Below are 17,544 nucleotides of genomic sequence, written 5' to 3'. Positions count from 1 at the left end.
GGAGGCAGAGAGACACAAATGGAGGCAGAGAGACACAAACGGAGGCAGGGAGGCAGAGAGACACAAATGGAGGCAGGGAGGCACAAACGGAGGCAGGGAGGCAGAGAGACACAAATTGAGGCAGGGAGGCACAAACGGAGGCAGGGAGGCAGAGAGACACAAATGGAGGCAGAGAGACACAAACGGAGGCAGGGAGGCACAAATGGAGGCAGGGAGGCAGAGAGACACATGGAGGCAGAGAGGCGGAGAGACACAAACGGAGGCAGGGAGGCACAAACGGCGGCAGAGAGGCAGAGAGACACAAATGGAGGCAGAGAGGAGGAGAGACACATGGAGGCAGAGAGGCACAAACAGAGGCAGGGAGGCAGAGACACAAATCGAGGCAGGGAGGCACAAACGGAGGCAGAGAGACACAAATGGAGGCAGGGAGGCACAGGGAAACTGCAGCCTTTTCCCAGTAAGGGAAGCTGCTGATCTATCGTTACTCATGTCTACCTTTGCTTAACTGATGCAGATCCATAACAGCTCTAAAAATGCCCACCCTTGCCTGTGAGATTTCTGTGCCAGGCGGGAGGTGTGATGTTTCGTAGGGCATGAGGATCACTGTGAGAAGTGTGCAGGGCCGTGATCGTCTGCAAGGGCGTGCAGCCAGGCCGGCTGCGACCCCTCTGTCCTGGGTCCTAATGCTGGCAGGGTTACGGACCCCTTTTTACAAACATGAGGTTCCTCCTCATTTACCCCAAAAAAAAAATACTTTGAGATAAACAAATAAAATTTTTATGAAGCAATTTAGCGAAAGATCACAATGTCTCCAAGGTGGCAGGGACAATAAATTAGAAATTAAGGAAAAAACAAATAAGGTTACAATGACAGAGTACGGTAACCTTGTGAAAAAGGCATTAGGATAACTTAATAAATACAAACCTAATTGTTTTAATGTAACATTACATTCGGACGACTAAATAACATCCGTCTGCTTAAACTGGTGTCATAAACATTGGTAGAGAAATAGAGGTGAAACTAAAATGCTTTTATGAAATTCAATAAAACAAAATGACAGATTGTTACAGCCGCTTCTTTCCGATCTGGTAGAAATGCTCAGCTGTGGGGGGGGGGCTGGGGGGGGGGTGCTTGGTCTGCTGCAAGGGTTGCCATGCTTCTGGTACGGTCCAGCTTCCTGGCTGGAACACGAGGAGGGATGACCCCCCCCCCACCCAACATGCTGAGGGGTGTAACAGACCTGAAGCTCACCTGCACTCCACCCCCATTGGACCCCTAAAAATTGCTGTGCTTCCATTTCCTTTCCCTTGTGCTCAGTTTTTTACCTGTGGCTAAAAATGCCCACAGTGCCTCCCGTCTGTTTGCAGTCCCTCGGTTTTCCAGCAGGGGAACCCGGAGCTACCGGGGCACAGCCGGAGAGAAGGGGGCATCTCGCAGCGGGACATCAACTCCGCTGGGTGGCAGGGGTCCTGCTGGGGGGCCCGGGTGGGATGATCCCCTCCTTCGGGGGGCTTTCCTGACATCGGCCCAGGTCGCCTCCCTCCAGCTCGGCATGCAGCAGCGAGACGTACGCCCCGTATCGCTCCCTCTGCAGGAGGAGAAACGGCCGCGTCAAACGAGGAGCGAGAGCGATGGCAAGCGGCGAGAATAACTATGGGGGAGGGGCACAGACGCCGAGGTGCCCCACGCAAGCCGGTCAGCCTGCGACGCAGCAGGGTGCCATCTGCTGGAGGAAGCCAGCCTCAGTCTGAACATCCACAAACTGTCTGGTGTAAAAAAGGAAACCTCACACCAAGCAAGCAGCCCTACACGGTGAGTATTTAACCAGCCATCCAGAGAAGTAGCATTAGCATTTCTGAGCTTTAGCAAAGTAGCATTAGCATTTCTGAGCTTTAGCAAAGTAGCATTAGCATTTCTGAGCTTTAGCTAAATAGCATTAGCATTTCTGAGCTTTAGCAAAGTAGCATTAGCATTTCTGAGCTTTAGCTAAATAGCATTAGCATTTCTGAGCTTTAGCAAAGTAGCATTAGCATTTCTGAGCTTTAGCAAAATAGCATTAGCATTTCTGAGCTTTAGCAACGTAGCATTAGCATTTCTCAAGTTCATCTGCAGATTTCACTTCCATGCAAGATATCTGAATTAGATGCTCACTGAGAAATTTAAGAAAAAGGGGGTCTGAGCCTTTACTGGGTGTTCTGATTTTAATGAAAATTAATGTTCAAACCAATTCCGATACATTTATCTGGGGTGGGAGCTAAAGCCCCCTTAAAACAGCCCTAGTGACAATGTTGATATTCAAGATGAATCAAACACATATTTTGAGTGTGACCCGCTTCCCAGTGTGCGGTCGGGGCCCCACCGCACCTCAAAAGTGAGGTACTGCTCCATGGCCAGCCGCTCCTCCCAGCCCCTGACGTCCGTGGGGATTTTGAAGGGGCTCTCGAGCTCCGAGCAGATCTGCTTGAGTTTGGCCTCGTGGCTCTTTAGCTGCTCTTCCTGCGGAGGCAGATGGTCAGACAGACAGACAGGAAGATGGACAGACAGCCAGACAGACGGAGAGATGTACAGGAAGATGGATGGATGGATGGACAGACAGACAAGCTGACAGACAGACAAGCAGAGTGGGCAGGCAGAGAGACAGGCAGACAAACAGGCGGACAGACGGGCAGGCGGACAGAGAGGCAGGCAGGTAGACAGTCAGACAGACAGGCAGGTGGATGGACAGATAAGCAAGCAGAAGGACAGATAGGTGGACGGACAGACAGACAGCCAAGCAAGCGGACGGACAGAGACAGGCAGATGGACAGACAGGTGGATGGACAGATAAGTAGATGGACAGACAGACAGGGAGGCAAGTTGATGGGCACAAGGGAAACTAAGTGCATGGACAGACAGGGAGGCCGACAGACAAACAGGCAGGGAGGTGCATGGACAGACAGACAGGGATACGGATGGGTAGACAGCAGAAGGACAGAGACAGGCAGATGGACAGATAGGCAGATGGATGGACAGTCAGACATATGGTTGGTCAGACAGGCAAATGGATGGTCAGACAGACAGACAGGCAAGAAGGCAGACAGATGGGCAGACAGAGACAGACAGACAGAAAGCAGGTAAGCAGATGCACAGACAGGGAGGTGGACAGACAGTCAGATGTACAGTCAGATATATGGTTGTTTAGAAAAGCAGACAGACAGACCAACAGGCAGACAGGCAGGTAGGCAGACGGTCAGACAGACATAGGGTTGGTCAGACAGGCAGGTAAACGTGAGACACGGCATCACAGGCTTTCAGCCTGCCACTGTGAGCAAGGGACGGCAGCTCATGGGCCTCGTTCAGCACATGACACTCCCTCATACCCATACCATGCCCCTTTAGCAATGGGGAAACAGGGGGGGGAGGGGCTTTCTTTGATATACATTGAAAGGAAAACACCCAGCTGCATAGACGTGCATGAGACATGTGTGTGTGTGTGTGTGTGTGTGTGTGAGAGAGAGAGAGAGAGAGAGAGAGTTATAGTGCGACTGGCCCTAGGAAGATACCTGGCTCAGCCTGGTGGTGGACGAAGGCAGGAAGGGTCTGCAGAACTTCCTCCTGGAACCGACAGGTGCTGGGAGGGCTGGTGCAGAGGAATGGGCAGCCACCAGGTTGATCTGCCGGATCCATGACACCATCTCCTCCTCGCTCCTGGCACAGCCAGAGGAAGGATCGCACAAGCGCTTAGTCACAGACACACACACACACACACTCGAAGGTGCTTGACTGTGTTTCACCAGAACAAGAATGTGTAGCACGGTCTTTTCCCTTCTCTCTGTTATTAGATTCCCCCCCACCCCCACCTGATCCCAGACTCCCCAGTGGATTTCCCACTGTGCGCTTGGGACCCCGGGGACTTACGGGGCCTGGAAGAGGAACACCCTCCAGTCGGACGTCTTCAGCTTGAACACGTTGGGCCTCTTGTCATAGTCGCTGGCCCGGGAGGCCAAGGCGTGATGCACACGCACGCGGTCCTTTAGGTTCGCCTCCGACGGCTCCTTGTCAGGGTTATATTCATCCTGACCACAAGGTGGAGACAAAGCAGCATGTGTCTGCGGCACCAAAAACAGCTACACTTTCAGGCCGCTCATCTTGCGCTCCGTACTGCGTAAAACCGCCGAGGCGCAGGCTGCATTTTACCTTCTGGAGGTACAAGACTGCCCCCCACAGGACAGCGCTGAACTTCTTCCAGCTACGGCGTACTCTTGGTGCTGGAATAAGGCACATTTGACGGAGGTAAGACGCGCAGTATAGTCGACGTATTAAGCGCCACCACACTGTCCAGCCCACTTGTGCCCCCTGGTGGTGCTCACCGGGTCTGCCATCCATTTCAAACAGGATTTTGCGTAACAGGGTGCCATGTTTGTGCGTCGTCCTGCTGGGCGCGACGGGATTCACTGCCCCGCAGCCTCCTTCCTCTGTCCCCGGCAAAGGCTTCTGCAGTCCGTCTTCCTCACTTAAAGATAAACACATGAACACTGCGACATTTATCATCTGTAATTTTTTTCGGTCTTTGAATATCCTATGCTGTATTTGTTAGTAATTCAATGAGCTGTGATTCATTGTATTTACAGTACTCTGCAAAAGTCTTAAAGGTCATCAGTCCTATCCGCAACGTGTGTACGCGGGTTTTTGGGATAACCTTTAAATTAGCTGTTCAAACCCAGGTGTGAGGACTCTTCAGCTAATCAGTCCTCTAATCAGTAACTTAATTAGGGAGTTGCAGTGAAAACCCGCACACACAGTAGCCCTTTCTGGATAAGATTTGGCGACCCCTGGCAGTCTAAGGAAATGTTTAAAGCCATTTATCTGGGTAGTAAGGGCTCAAGAAAAAAACGCACACATATCAAAATTAAGAATAACAGAGTAAAAAAGTAGCAAGAATTTCTCTGTTATCTTCCTGCATAGAGGCTAGATGAACTCCACTTCAATTGCCAGCCATTTGTTAAATTTCACCGTCAGCTCACTTAATTAATTAAATTTAGCTTAAAAAAGTGCGTGAAGTATTGATTAGCAATTCGAGGTGTCTCAGGGGTCAAGTAAGAAAATTCATGGATGCGTTGGACGCTGCAAATATTGGGGTGACTTCAAGGGAGGTTCTCAAAGGGATGAGCTCACACACTCAGGCAGACAAAGAAGCAGTTTTTCACCGACACAATCATTTAAACATTTCCTTTGAATTTTCTTTTGCCCTGCCAAAAGCCTGACTTATTAAGAATATTTTTTTCCTGTATTACAGTTACAGCTGACTCTGTGCCACTGAGCAACTTCATATTTCCTCCGAGTGTCTGTGATCCCACAAGTAAACCAGCCCAGCTGCGAAGTGAAAGCCGCATTTTAAATGAGGCGACGCTGTCAGAGGAGGAAGAATTAAAGACCAAAATGACAGAGAATGCACTCTGGAAAACTACGTGGCAAAGGAATGCATGGGTCACATTAATATAATTATACTGTAAGTATTAATGGCTTCAGAAAGGAGTCCTATATAAAACTAACTGATAAATGTGAATGCGTGTTCTTTTTTATGTTTAATACAACCTTCAATTCTTCATTAAAATATTCTAAGGAACTGGTAAAATGTCAAGGGCATGGTACAAAAAAAATTTAATCCGTTTTCATATTCGGTAAATTTAAGGATGTTATTTCAACTACTCATTTCACCTCGCTGTATGCATGCATCACTACAAAGTGACAAAAGACGTAAAAAATGATCTGTGCAAAAGGTACATTTTCATAATCTATCTGTAATTGTAATATACCGTTGAACTGGTTTGCATTTTACAATGAAACGCGCATCGAGAATCTGTATTAAAAGAGGTGACGGAGTTTCCCAGCGAGAGACATTCAGGGGTGACGCATTCAGGGGGTGATTTGTAGCGAAGCTAAGGGCCGAGGCGACAGCCTGCAACGCGGCACCACGTTTGGCGGAACCGACTTGGGGGGGGGGGGGGACACTCACGGTGCCCAGTCCAGCTTCTCATTCCTTATCGAGTGGTACGATGCCTGCAGGAGGAGAAGGAGAAGCTCAGTTAGTCCCACTGCCGGAGCCGACATCAGCTCGAGCAGACTTCGTACGTGACTCAGAGTTCTGCGCAAAACTGTCAAACTCTAAATGCACATATAAATTAAGGCAAAGTGTCTACATGTCTGTTGTTGTAATTGCAATTGTACTTATTATCTCACTGTGATCCGAGTTTTATTTTTAATCAGTGTTTGCCGGGAGAATTTGCAGAGTGAGATTTTCATTACTTAGAGGAAATTAATGTGTTCTTGCATATACCGATACACTCCTGGATCTAGAATTTATACGACAGTAATGGACTTTTTTTCCTCCAGTAATTTTCAAAGAACGAATTATATGGACGTGTCCTAGAAGTATATCACACAGAAGTATACTGCCATCAAAAATGAGTTATGACCAGAAATGGTACTCATGGGCTCAGTATTACCTTGTGACAAAATATCTGTTAAACTATGTCACATTTAAGAAGTACACTATCATTTACCGGCCTACCACACAAATGGGTGGACAATCAAAAAACTCTAAGAGCCCTTTTCTTACTTTTAGTGTAAGTAATTAGGCCGACTGTCTGTTGTCTTTGTAGGACAGTACAGTTAAGGAACGTGATACATAAAATTAATGATGTACTGACATGTTATGGTCAGTATTATAGACTGCAATGCAATATCTTGTGTGTGCGCTCATGTATACATTATTTTGTGGGGACCAAAATGTCCCCACAATGTGGTAAAAACCTGTTATTTTGACCTTGTGGGGACATTTTTTTCAGTCCCCACAAGAGGAGACTAAATTTTATAAAAATTTGCAATGCAGTCAAAACCCTAGTATAGCCAAAAGTCTTCTAGTTAAGGTTAGGGCTGGGTAGGGGTTAAGGTCATCATTGTTAGGAATAGACTTTTGCCCTTAGAGATGAATGGAGAGTCCCCACAAAGACATGAGTACAGGTGTGTGTGTGTGTGTGTGTGTGTGTGTGACAGACAGTATTACCGGCATCATAACGGATTAATGTCATTGGTATGTTTTATGTTTATGGGCGACAAGAAGACCGAAATCGTCTATCAATTTAAACCGGGACAGCGGCGATCGTGGCAGCGGGGGTTATGGTGGGGGTGACCTTCAGCAAGTGCTTCGGGAAACTGCCACCACCATTGAGGCCGTCCAGGTTGCGGATGAACTGCTGACAGGTCATCTTCCTGCCGATGTTCTGCAGACACACACGGACAGACAGGGACGGTCACATGCTACCACACGGTCTCACAGCCATTTCTGTGTCTGACTGACCGAGCTCCCAATTCACCAAACTACTCTTGAAATTCTGAAAGAACTATAATTGTGAAAATTGTAGCTGGTTCTAAACATATTTAATTTGAACAATTTTAATTAAAATCCCGTAAAATACCTTATTCAGTGTTCATCATTAATGCATTAGTATATTACTCGTTTGTGGTGTTAGAGTAAAACACACAGCTTTGATGAAATATAAATTAATGTTATTAATACAAGTTAGTTACAACAACAATAATTTAGATTAAATTATTAAAATTTACAAGAAGTCTCAGTTGATTAATAAGAATTCAACTGTACTGAACACCAGATCATGGCTGAACTGAACACCAGACCACGGCTGAACTGAACACCAGAGCACGGCTGTACTCAACACCAGAGCACGGCCGTACTCAACACCAGACCACGGCTGAACTGAACACCAGAGCACGGCTGTCCTCACACGACACCACCCTAGGAAACAGGAGCAGGTTTACTTAGGTCTCTCTGGGCCTCACTCACGCCTTTTAGTGTAGTGACTGTTTGTTGCCAACAGGGGGCTCCTACACCTCAGGGGCCTCATACAAATGCATGGTTTGAGTGCTGGTAAACACAGCCAGTCCAAGAATGTCTCCTTTTCAATTGCGGAAAAACAAACTGTAGAGCAAGACTTAAAATATATCGAATATACTGAATATATCTATGTTCTTTAAATACTGTTTATTGAAATGAAAGTGTGATAAATGTAAAAAAAAAAAAAAAAGTAGAAAAGGAACCTGAGCCTTGAATTAATGCAGCCGTAAGATGGCCGTAAGATTCACCCCAGGGATACTCTTCATCATAGGAAATAGGGCAATTCATTTGTTAAATACTGCAGGTATAATCTTTTCTAACTCATTTAACTAGCTTGATAATCAGTTTTTTTCGTCGTTTCACAAAATTCCTGTCTTACATGGTCAGAAAAACGTTAAATGTCGACTTGAATTTTAACTCGGTTTTATCTTCCGAGTACCGTTACATTTGGTCACTAGATGGCAGTATATAACCGCCTAAACTAATTTCATCGCGATGCGCTAAATAACTTGTTACCCTTCTTTCTCCACCACGGACTGCTGAGAGGAAAGATGGAGGTTGACTGAAGCGACTCTCCAAGGTCGCCGCGGCTGATCACCTTCACTGTAGTCAGTGGTCGTGATTCCACCAGCGGCGCCGCTTCACGCTTCAGACGCGTCCCAGATGCGGCTCTCCGCGCCGCTACGCTAAAGATACGCGCAGAGTCTACTTTGGCCGATTCGGCTATTTTAGATACTTTAAGCACGGATCTCTTATACGTTTTGAGAAAGCAAAAAACTGTGCAGCTCTTGCACACGTATCTGCTCAGAAAAATCACCTACGCCTGCAATAGATTACGTTTGTAACGTCCCCAGCACTGCATACAGGGGACCCTGTCAATCTAGAACTGTGGTCACCAACCTTTTTGAAGCTGGGAGCTACTTCATGGGTACTGAGCCATACGAAGGGCTACCAGTTTGATAAACTTTTCTTAAATAACAAATTTGGTTACAAATTTAATGTATAATAAACATTTTTTTAATGCTTTTTTTTTAGATATTGTCATTTTCAAATCTATATAAATGCAAATGTGATTAAAGAAGAGTAGCAACGGGATAAAATTAAATTTTAGACGCTGCTCACTGGTGAGTTGTGCTATTTTTAGAATAGGTTTGCGGGTGACTCGTGTGATCCTGGGGGCATCCAGGTGCCCGCGGGCACCATGTTGGTGACCCCTGGTCATGAACAAGCAGTGTGTCCAATAAACATCATTTCTATGATTTTTTTGGTGCTTCACAGCGTGTCCTCATCTTACCCTCAGAGACCCGCCCCTCCCCCAGCCCCGAGCCGCTCTACCAGCCACACACTGACGCAGCTAATTCATAAGCAACCAAGCCCTTTATCATTTATGTCAGGCTGAGCAGGGTAGGAAGCTACAGGGAACACCGTGGCTGGGAGCCTCCCCTGACGGACGGACCTCCGCGTCGGGACGCTAGGTATGGGGATGCACACGGGGTGTGACGTACATGTCCGTGCAGGTCCGTGTTCAGCAGCATGAGGGCACAAGTGAGCGCGTGGGTGCCATCTGCAGGGAAAAAGGCGTTACTGCCGCGGCTCCGCCAGGTGAATGCGCAGACCTGATGCGCTGATCAACTTTGCATTTATTTGATTCAGTTTTTACTTCCGTTCTTCGGCCAATTCAGTCCAGTGCTAGTTTTAAGCTGTAAGATGTATAATAAATGTTATTGCAGTTTTGCTTGCTTTGACCCTCACGTTTACTTAGGTTATATATGGTGTGGCATTACATTCATATTTGTCATTTGGGTAGTTCTACACACTACATGCATGTTACTGTATGCTGCTTTTCTATATAAGACGTTACACAATGACGTTTTTACAATCACAATAGAGGTGTCTTGCATTTTACAATTAATAGTGTTTATTTAATAGTACAGGTAATAAAAAAGCTTTTGGATTTGATAAAAAAAAAACTATTTATTAATTATTATTCAATGTGTAATTTACTCATTTTTGTGACATTTCTAACAATAACTGGTGCCACTTTACAATAAGGCTACTCATATAAAGGGTTTATGAACAGTTTATAATCTAGTCATTAATTAGGTTGTAACACTGTAAATTATTAATAGGCAATTTTAAGCAAGTTATAACAGTTTTTTTTATTGATGTGTTACAATCTTTACAAGTGGCAAATTGAGCCTTATTGTAAAGTGGCACCCAATAACCTAGCTACAGAAAATAAACTGAAATTACTATACAAGTGCTTCATTTAAGAACTGTATCATTATGTAACACGGTCATGTCCATGTGTTAAAAACCACTGAGGCGTGTCTGCCATGGAAGGGGAGCTGGGGAGGGGGTGGGGGGGCATTTACCTTCGGACATGTGGGAGCCCGGGTTGCATGAGAAGAACCTTCTGGAAAAGTGAGCCAGGATGCGTTCCCTTTCCTGCGTCTCACCCGTCAGGGCGATGGTCTTCAGGAACGTCCTGAGGAGGACAGACACCAGCGCCGGACAGACAGAGAAACACAGAGGACGGAGTTTGTATGGCGTATACTACATACGAGCGAGCGTCATATGGCGGCTACCATCACATTAGCTGACAGCGCTAAAATGCCTACCGGCTACGCGATCGTCTGCCCAGATTTGCTCAACCATACGGCGCCCTGATTTCCTGCAGCTTTCACGAAAGCGTGGCCGTGACAGGAAATCTGCACGACGGTATGGAGGCACCCGCGACGGCCCGCAATGTCCAAGACACGCTAAACATTTGGTATTTCACAATCCCAGATATAAACAGTCACTCAATGACTCACAGGCACAGACAATCCAGCCAGACAGAAACAGACTCTGTTTATTACATGAACTGACTGCAGCTCTACTCAGCAACTTCTTTACCTTTTCCATATTTAGAAACCGTTAATTAAAGGATGTGCGAATTAAAACCAGCCAGGAGCTCATTAAATGGGACTGGAATGCAAAAAAAAAAACTCTTAGCAGAAATTTAAGAGTGCGCCATTTTAAAGACACATTCAATGCGTGTCAGCGGGACACAGCATTAAACCTCAACACAGTAGGTCACCCACATGAGCAGGTGCCCAACACAAGCATTGGGACAAAACAATCACAGAGAAACACTCTTCAAACACAATTTCCGATAGTGTTTTACGACAGAAATTACCTTAGTGCCTGTTCTAAGCTCAGGCCTGTGAAGTTGAAGAAGTTCAAGTACTCTGCTGCCACCATCTGGTTGAATTTGTTACTGATTGGGAGAAATAAGAGTAGAGTGGAAAAAAATTATGTCTCATGAACCGTTCGCTGTATTTTTTGACCCCACTAGATGGTGCTGTTACTTTGCTTTGGGGCAACATAAAAGTGAGCCAAATAGCACATTACAAACTTCCAGCTGTCACAGAGTCAACTAGGCATAAGGGCGACTAGGCTGAGCTACCAATGAATGCCCAGGTATTAGAGGAGGGGCTACACATCATCTGCGAAACAAGGAGATAATAACACAACTGATGAAATCAGCAGAAAGAGCAGCATTAAGAGGGTCAGGGAACACTGAGTGATGCTGCACTTGTAGAGTTGTTTGTGGAACAAAGGGGTCTTTATCCAATGATCAGGCAGTGCAAGGTACAGGCCAGGGAGGGTGATGATAGACAAAGGGGGGGGGGGGATGGAGACAGACTCACTTCTTGCTCAGGTGTTGAGCCACATCACAGCGCCTGATCCCTTCCAGACGAAAGAACCTCCCAGCCAGGTGTTTGGCAGCGTCTCTGTCGGCATTGCCGCCCTTGACGACCACATCCCTGCCGCTCTGCTCCAGCTGGCCCAAGCTGCCCAGCTCCGAGTGGGAGTCTGACGCTGTGTCTAGGGAGACGCCGGACCGGCTGGAATCACTGGCAAGGAGAGAGAGCAGAACACACACAAAGGGGTACAAAAACAATCATAAAGGTTCCGAATTAAACCGAATGACATCATTTACGGTAATTTTGCACGCACAGTTTCCGAGAAATGATCTGGCTATTTTTTATTTTTTTTTTATTTGATACATTCTGATGGTTTTTCCAGTTATGGAGCAGCAGAATTGACCAAAATCCAGAGCAGAGAGTGAGCCCAGAAAATTCTGACACAGATGGACAGAGGCAGACACAAATCAGTATCGTAAACTCCAGTTCATGAGGAGGGAAGCAACACAAAGAGATAAGAAAACACACACAAAGTCCATGCACGTCTTCATGGGGACTCTGCATTCGTTTCTGTGGCAATGCCAATTCGCCAATAATCACAACCTTAACCCCTACAGACCTTAACCATAAGTAACCAAACAAAATAAGGCATTTTTCAGTTCTGTCATTGCATTCACAGATTTATATACAGTTCATATTATCCTTGTGGAGACCGAAAAAATATTCCTACAAGGTAAAAAAGTTGCAGGTTTTTAATACATTGTGGGGAAATGTGGTCTCCACAATGAAAGAATTACAAACACACACGCAGAGCCAGAAGCTGTCTGTTTATGGGTAATCCGTGTGCATGTGTCTTTAATAGTTCTTTTGAGAGTGTCACAGAACATCCAAGAACGTCCACGAAAGCCGCTCGCTCTCACGTGCACACAGATCCGGCGTGCAGCCCATTCTGATCGCTAGCACCTATGCAGACATGGATCTTTCTGGAAAACTAAACAGAGCTAAATAAAAAACATCTTTGGCGTTCTGAGTAACAGGCTTATTTGATGCCAGTCATGTGTACTTTCGTTTCTCGTCGTTCTCACTACAAGAAATACCCACAATTTCCGAAAACCTCGAAGAGCCAAAAGGTGACACAAAGCCTGGTTCTGCCATAGACGCTGCACTTCTCTGTGTGACAAAGCTAATGTATTTACTCTGGTTTGAGAAAGAAAAACATCATAGAAGTACAGCAGCTGCTAATCACATAAAAAATGTTAACCCTGAATGTTTTAGTAGATATATCTGCCCGTTTCAGGGACAAATGTAAAATGCCAACACATGGAGTCCATTTTGTTTTGACTAAAAAAAAAGGAAATCCAGTAATGATGGACAAAATGATACTTCATGAACCATTTGCTGTATTTTTTGACCCCACTAGATGGCGCTCTCTGTTTAGAAAAGAAGACAAGGCATGCTCCAAAGCAAACTAAGAGCACCATCTAATGGGGTCAAAAAAATACAAGAGACTACGTTTAAGTTTCTGTACTCCAAACACCTGGACAGGAATGCTGCTGAAAGTTACTGTGGGATTCGGGATGCAGCCCTTTAACCTAACATGGAGGAGGTATATGAAAACAGCAAATAAATTAACATCGATCCTTTTTGCAGATGCTACAACCCGGAGAGATGTACGGGCAGGAGACGACTGCCGGTCAGTGTTAATTAAAAGTATAATCAGCAGCAGTGTGGTGATTAGCCAGCGCCAAGCTGTCACTGCATGTAACAAGCAGGACTGTAGCCAGAATGCAGCTTGTACTGCGGTGCTGAGGATATCAGGCTAACACAGGTTTTTATTTAAATATTATACACACAAAAAATATGAACAGATACAGCAGAGAAAAGACAGAAAGCTCCTGACTGTAGGTCAAGAATCTGGACAAGCTTATCGTGCAATAATTAAATGCGACAAGAGTAACATAAAAAAAAAAGACTAGCCAAAGGTTTAATTTGCAAGTGTGTGGAATTAAAGTGTTACTAAGCAGCAACAGTGTCGAAACACTCCTGTTTAGTAGTAAAGTGAACAGGATATAGTGGATGTGCAGCTGCAACGCTCCAGAATGCGACCATTTAATCGCATTTTGCGACCATCATCGAAGGGCAACAAAATGTTATAACTAGGACAGTTTTTCTTTTTTTCTAAATCATCATCATATATCCCGTGAAACCCCAGGAGATAGCGAGAGGACTGGTGCATGTGTGTGTGTATGTGTGTGTGTGTGTGTGTGTGTGTGGGGGGGGTTGTTTATTGGATCGCAATTAGTTCCCATGCATGAGGGATTCCCAGTAAACGCGGGTCATACCCTTCGCTGAGAGACGTGGGTAACGGACTGAACCCCATGCGTGCTGGGGATTGGGGGTTGCAATAAAAAAAAAAAACTATGTATTACTCAGATGGAACCAGCAACTAAGTTCCTGGATTTTGGTGGGAAAGTCTGTCATGAAACACTCACAAAGCACAAGCACAAGCACAAGCGCAGCGTAACCTATGCAGGGGCATATGATGACAGAATAGCGGCTGGCCACATATCTTACATTTACCTTTGTAAATGCATTATTTGTTGTCTGAAGGCGCTTTTCCACCAAGGTTCTAGTTCTTGGCCCCTGGTTCATGGCCCCTGGTGCCCACTTTGTGTGTTGCTTTCACACTGCAATACAGAACTGGGAACCTCATGCTAAATAAGCATGGGAGAGCTTTTAATTCATGTTGTTGCATTAGTTATTGGGAAGAACAATCACAGTAAAATTTGGGCATAGCCTTTTATTTATATTTTATTAATGTGACCTGTGGCTTGTTTATATTTCATGATTAAATCTGGCCGGCAGACCGATCTTTCGGTTTCACAGACCAATAAACAATGTTGCGTTATTCCGCTAATAAGCACTGGTAAGTTTCACCCCAGGCACCTGTGATGTTGTTATTCATCGAATTTTCCAAGGCGGAAATATGGAGACCCAAGCAAAATATGTATTTGTTGATGGATTAAATGTAATTGAGGTACAAAAAAAAAATCAATCTGCCCAAATTTTCGCACCGGCTTTTATGGTCAACCAATCAGCGACCTGTTGCTGTAAGTGCCTCCCCGGTAGTTCATGATCGATAGAAAAGTACCTAGTCTGGAGTAGGTACTAAAATGGTTCCTTGAACTGCCTCTGAGGAACTACAATCAGGTCGAGTTTCTGAGGTGTGACAATGACAAAAGGCCCAGAATCTAGAAAAGGGTTTTGGTTCCTGAAAACGTTCCTACAGTGTGAAAGATCTTTTTTTTTTTTCCTCCGAAGCAATACTTCACTTTGTGACTTCTTCCACATGGCTATTTCTGTATTTATCACCAAAGCATTTATCAGAAATACAGTTAAGAAGGAAAAGCAAAAATGCTTGCGTTACACTGCATGCCGATTCCAGTGCAGCGCCTACATTTTATGCTGGCGCCCCTAAACTTTTCAGCGAGGAGCACCAGTGCTGGCAGTGCAAAAAAAAATGAGTCTGCAGCCCTGAACTGTAATCCTGGATGAGAGCCAGATGCTCCTGGGACTCTCAAGGAAGTCATGCAGCCGCATGGCTGTCAGTTACATATAAAACACAGTGCAGAGTAATGCAGTTCCTGTTTACATAGCAGCACATCCTGTGAGGGTACACACTGGAATGTGCACTCTGCCAGAGCCAGCATATCACGGCCGCGTAAATGCAGCTGATGCTGCACCAACCCGTCGAAAAAGAGAGCATGGGTTCACTGCACTAATTCTGTAGAACAGAGAACCCAGTTTGCTGCAGTAACATGTAAATACAGAGAATCCTGGCTTGCTGCAGTAATGCATAAACACAGAGAACCTTGCTTCACTGCACTAATGTGCAAACACAGAAAACCTGGGCTCACTGCAGCTGTACTCTAAGACAGGGAGCCATGGTTCTCTACGCCTCTTACTTGAGGTCAGCATCCTTAGATTGCAGGTTATATGTTAGAGCTAAAATTTACAGCATGAAATACAGCACAAAGTGCCGGCAGACAAGCACATGGACAGACATGCGGTGGTTACGGTAAACAGCAAAACATGCCACTCAGACTTAACCTGCAAGAAAAACGCTGCCCAGAGTTTTGACTCCCAAGTAAGTTAATTCTGTTTTGACAGATCCTGCTCGACCGACTTGTTGAAATGGAATTCGGCTGGTTTTAAGGTCCAGTACAGAGCTGGGAACAGGAAGGCACATGCCTGTGACTCATGCGCTGTCTGGCACTCACCTGCACAGGTACGCCAGCAGCAGGGCGTGGGACAGGGTGTGTGCTGCTGTGGCCGTGGGCCAGCGCCCTTCCACTGCGCACGCTGGAAGAGCGCACTCCCGTCCGCCGATCGGGTGCCAGTGCAGCTTACACTTTCTATGGCCGGCAGAGTTTTCAAGTACATGTGGCACAAACTTTATATGTGCACATCTCTGTACTGGATAATTCTGAATCTCGGTCTTCTCCCCTTCAGAAATCAGTTCTAGACTTTAAGCTTCTAGAATCATCGAGAATTTCAAGGCAGTACATACATTTTGTGTAATTTGCCTACGAGTTATTTCTGTTCCCGTGTTAATTTCATTGATCCGCATTTTCCATAACTGCCTTTCGAGTAGAAGTCCTGCCCCCTTCGGGTCACCTTCTCTTTTAAATATTCGCTGACGGGTGGAAACAGTGGCAACTAAATAGGAATTCATGTCAGGATCCGGTTAATTTGATTACCCTACTTTTCCAAACGTTGCTTTAGTTGACGAGGACAAAGTACCTAAATATGTCAATAGGATTCAATTGTACGCGCGACACATTTAGTTCATTCCAACCTACATAGAATCACTTGAAAACACTGTAACTACATACCCTCAATTCCTATGATTTTATTACCTAGTCATTACCAGTCCCAAACATCCTGGCAATGCACAAGTCAGAAGAAGTTAAGCAATACGAATTACACCACGACACTGCAGCGCGTCTTGCAAAACATTAAGGTTTTGTTTTTTAGTGGAAGATGACCGACACACGTAGCGAAGCACTGAATTACAGTATATGTTTCAGAGTTAAACTTAATATTCCACATATTAGACCAGGGTAGAAACAGTACCAGTACAGCTTCAACAAATAACACAGAACAAATATTTTAGTAGCCTATCTGTATCCACCTGTAAAAAGAAAAGCAAGCGGAGAAATTTACCTACGTTTCTGAACTTTACAAATAAAGTCACACGTACGAATCAAGACTTCATTAGCGATCGCAGCCCGTCGGCTCTTTCCGCCGTTGTGCCACCAATATTAAGAATTAAACCGGCGAAAAAAGGAGATAACTTACAGTAAATGCAAGAGATATTCAAAGTGCGCGTCATATTCCTTTTTCCACATTTTATCACCCTCAGTCGTATGGCGAATCAAACGAGACCTTATTCCGGCTGCTGCTAAAATCCATCTTCTGTTTCAGGCGTGAAGAAACCTCGTCAGTGCGCTTTTATTTCTGACTCAACGCCCACATGACGCCCGAGGCTTTCAGGATTCATACGATCCGTCTTCCAGATCAGCTGACGGATTAGTCCTCTGGCCGCTGCGGGACGGGCACAGCCGAGCTCCAGACTGGTGCCCATCTATAGCCGCGGCCCCGAAGGACGGGGGAAGGGGCGGCATGTCCGACGGCGGCGCCTCTCGCTCCCCAGCATTCCTGTTAGGGGTTTCGGCACTGTAACTGTAGGCCTACTTTAGATGTTTTATACGATTTACAATATATGTTTTCTTTGGTGTAATTAATGTCAGGGTAACATACTTTTAAAATAAGTTATGCATACAATTTCAGTCCGTATGTCTATAGGTATGCCAGGTATACCTCATTATTATTGTTGTTTCTGTTAATTATTTTCTTTAATTTGTTTGTTTATTTATTTATTTATAGAGCACTTTT

General features: G+C 45.4%; 1 protein-coding gene across 1 annotated transcript; it reads right to left on the bottom strand.

Annotated features, from left to right (window-relative positions):
• Positions 1-761: 761 nt before the first annotated feature.
• LOC125719926 (PH and SEC7 domain-containing protein 2-like) lies at positions 762-17,226 on the bottom strand. The gene is made up of 13 exons (XM_048994820.1): positions 16,948-17,226; positions 11,590-11,796; positions 11,076-11,156; positions 10,270-10,382; positions 9,400-9,458; positions 7,173-7,262; positions 5,996-6,039; positions 4,350-4,492; positions 4,177-4,247; positions 3,898-4,055; positions 3,543-3,687; positions 2,365-2,496; positions 762-1,588 (listed from the first exon to the last, which is right to left on the bottom strand). Exons 1-13 carry the CDS (start codon positions 16,995-16,997, stop codon positions 1,445-1,447), a joined length of 1,437 nt encoding a protein of 478 aa, XP_048850777.1. The 5' UTR covers positions 16,998-17,226; the 3' UTR covers positions 762-1,444.
• Positions 17,227-17,544: the final 318 nt, after the last annotated feature.

This window comes from Brienomyrus brachyistius, chromosome 24, assembly GCF_023856365.1.
Source record: "Brienomyrus brachyistius isolate T26 chromosome 24, BBRACH_0.4, whole genome shotgun sequence".
NCBI classification, from domain to species: Eukaryota; Metazoa; Chordata; class Actinopteri; order Osteoglossiformes; family Mormyridae; genus Brienomyrus; species Brienomyrus brachyistius.
Note: the sequence above shows the minus strand (reverse complement) of the source record. Positions and strands in the feature narration are given on the sequence as shown.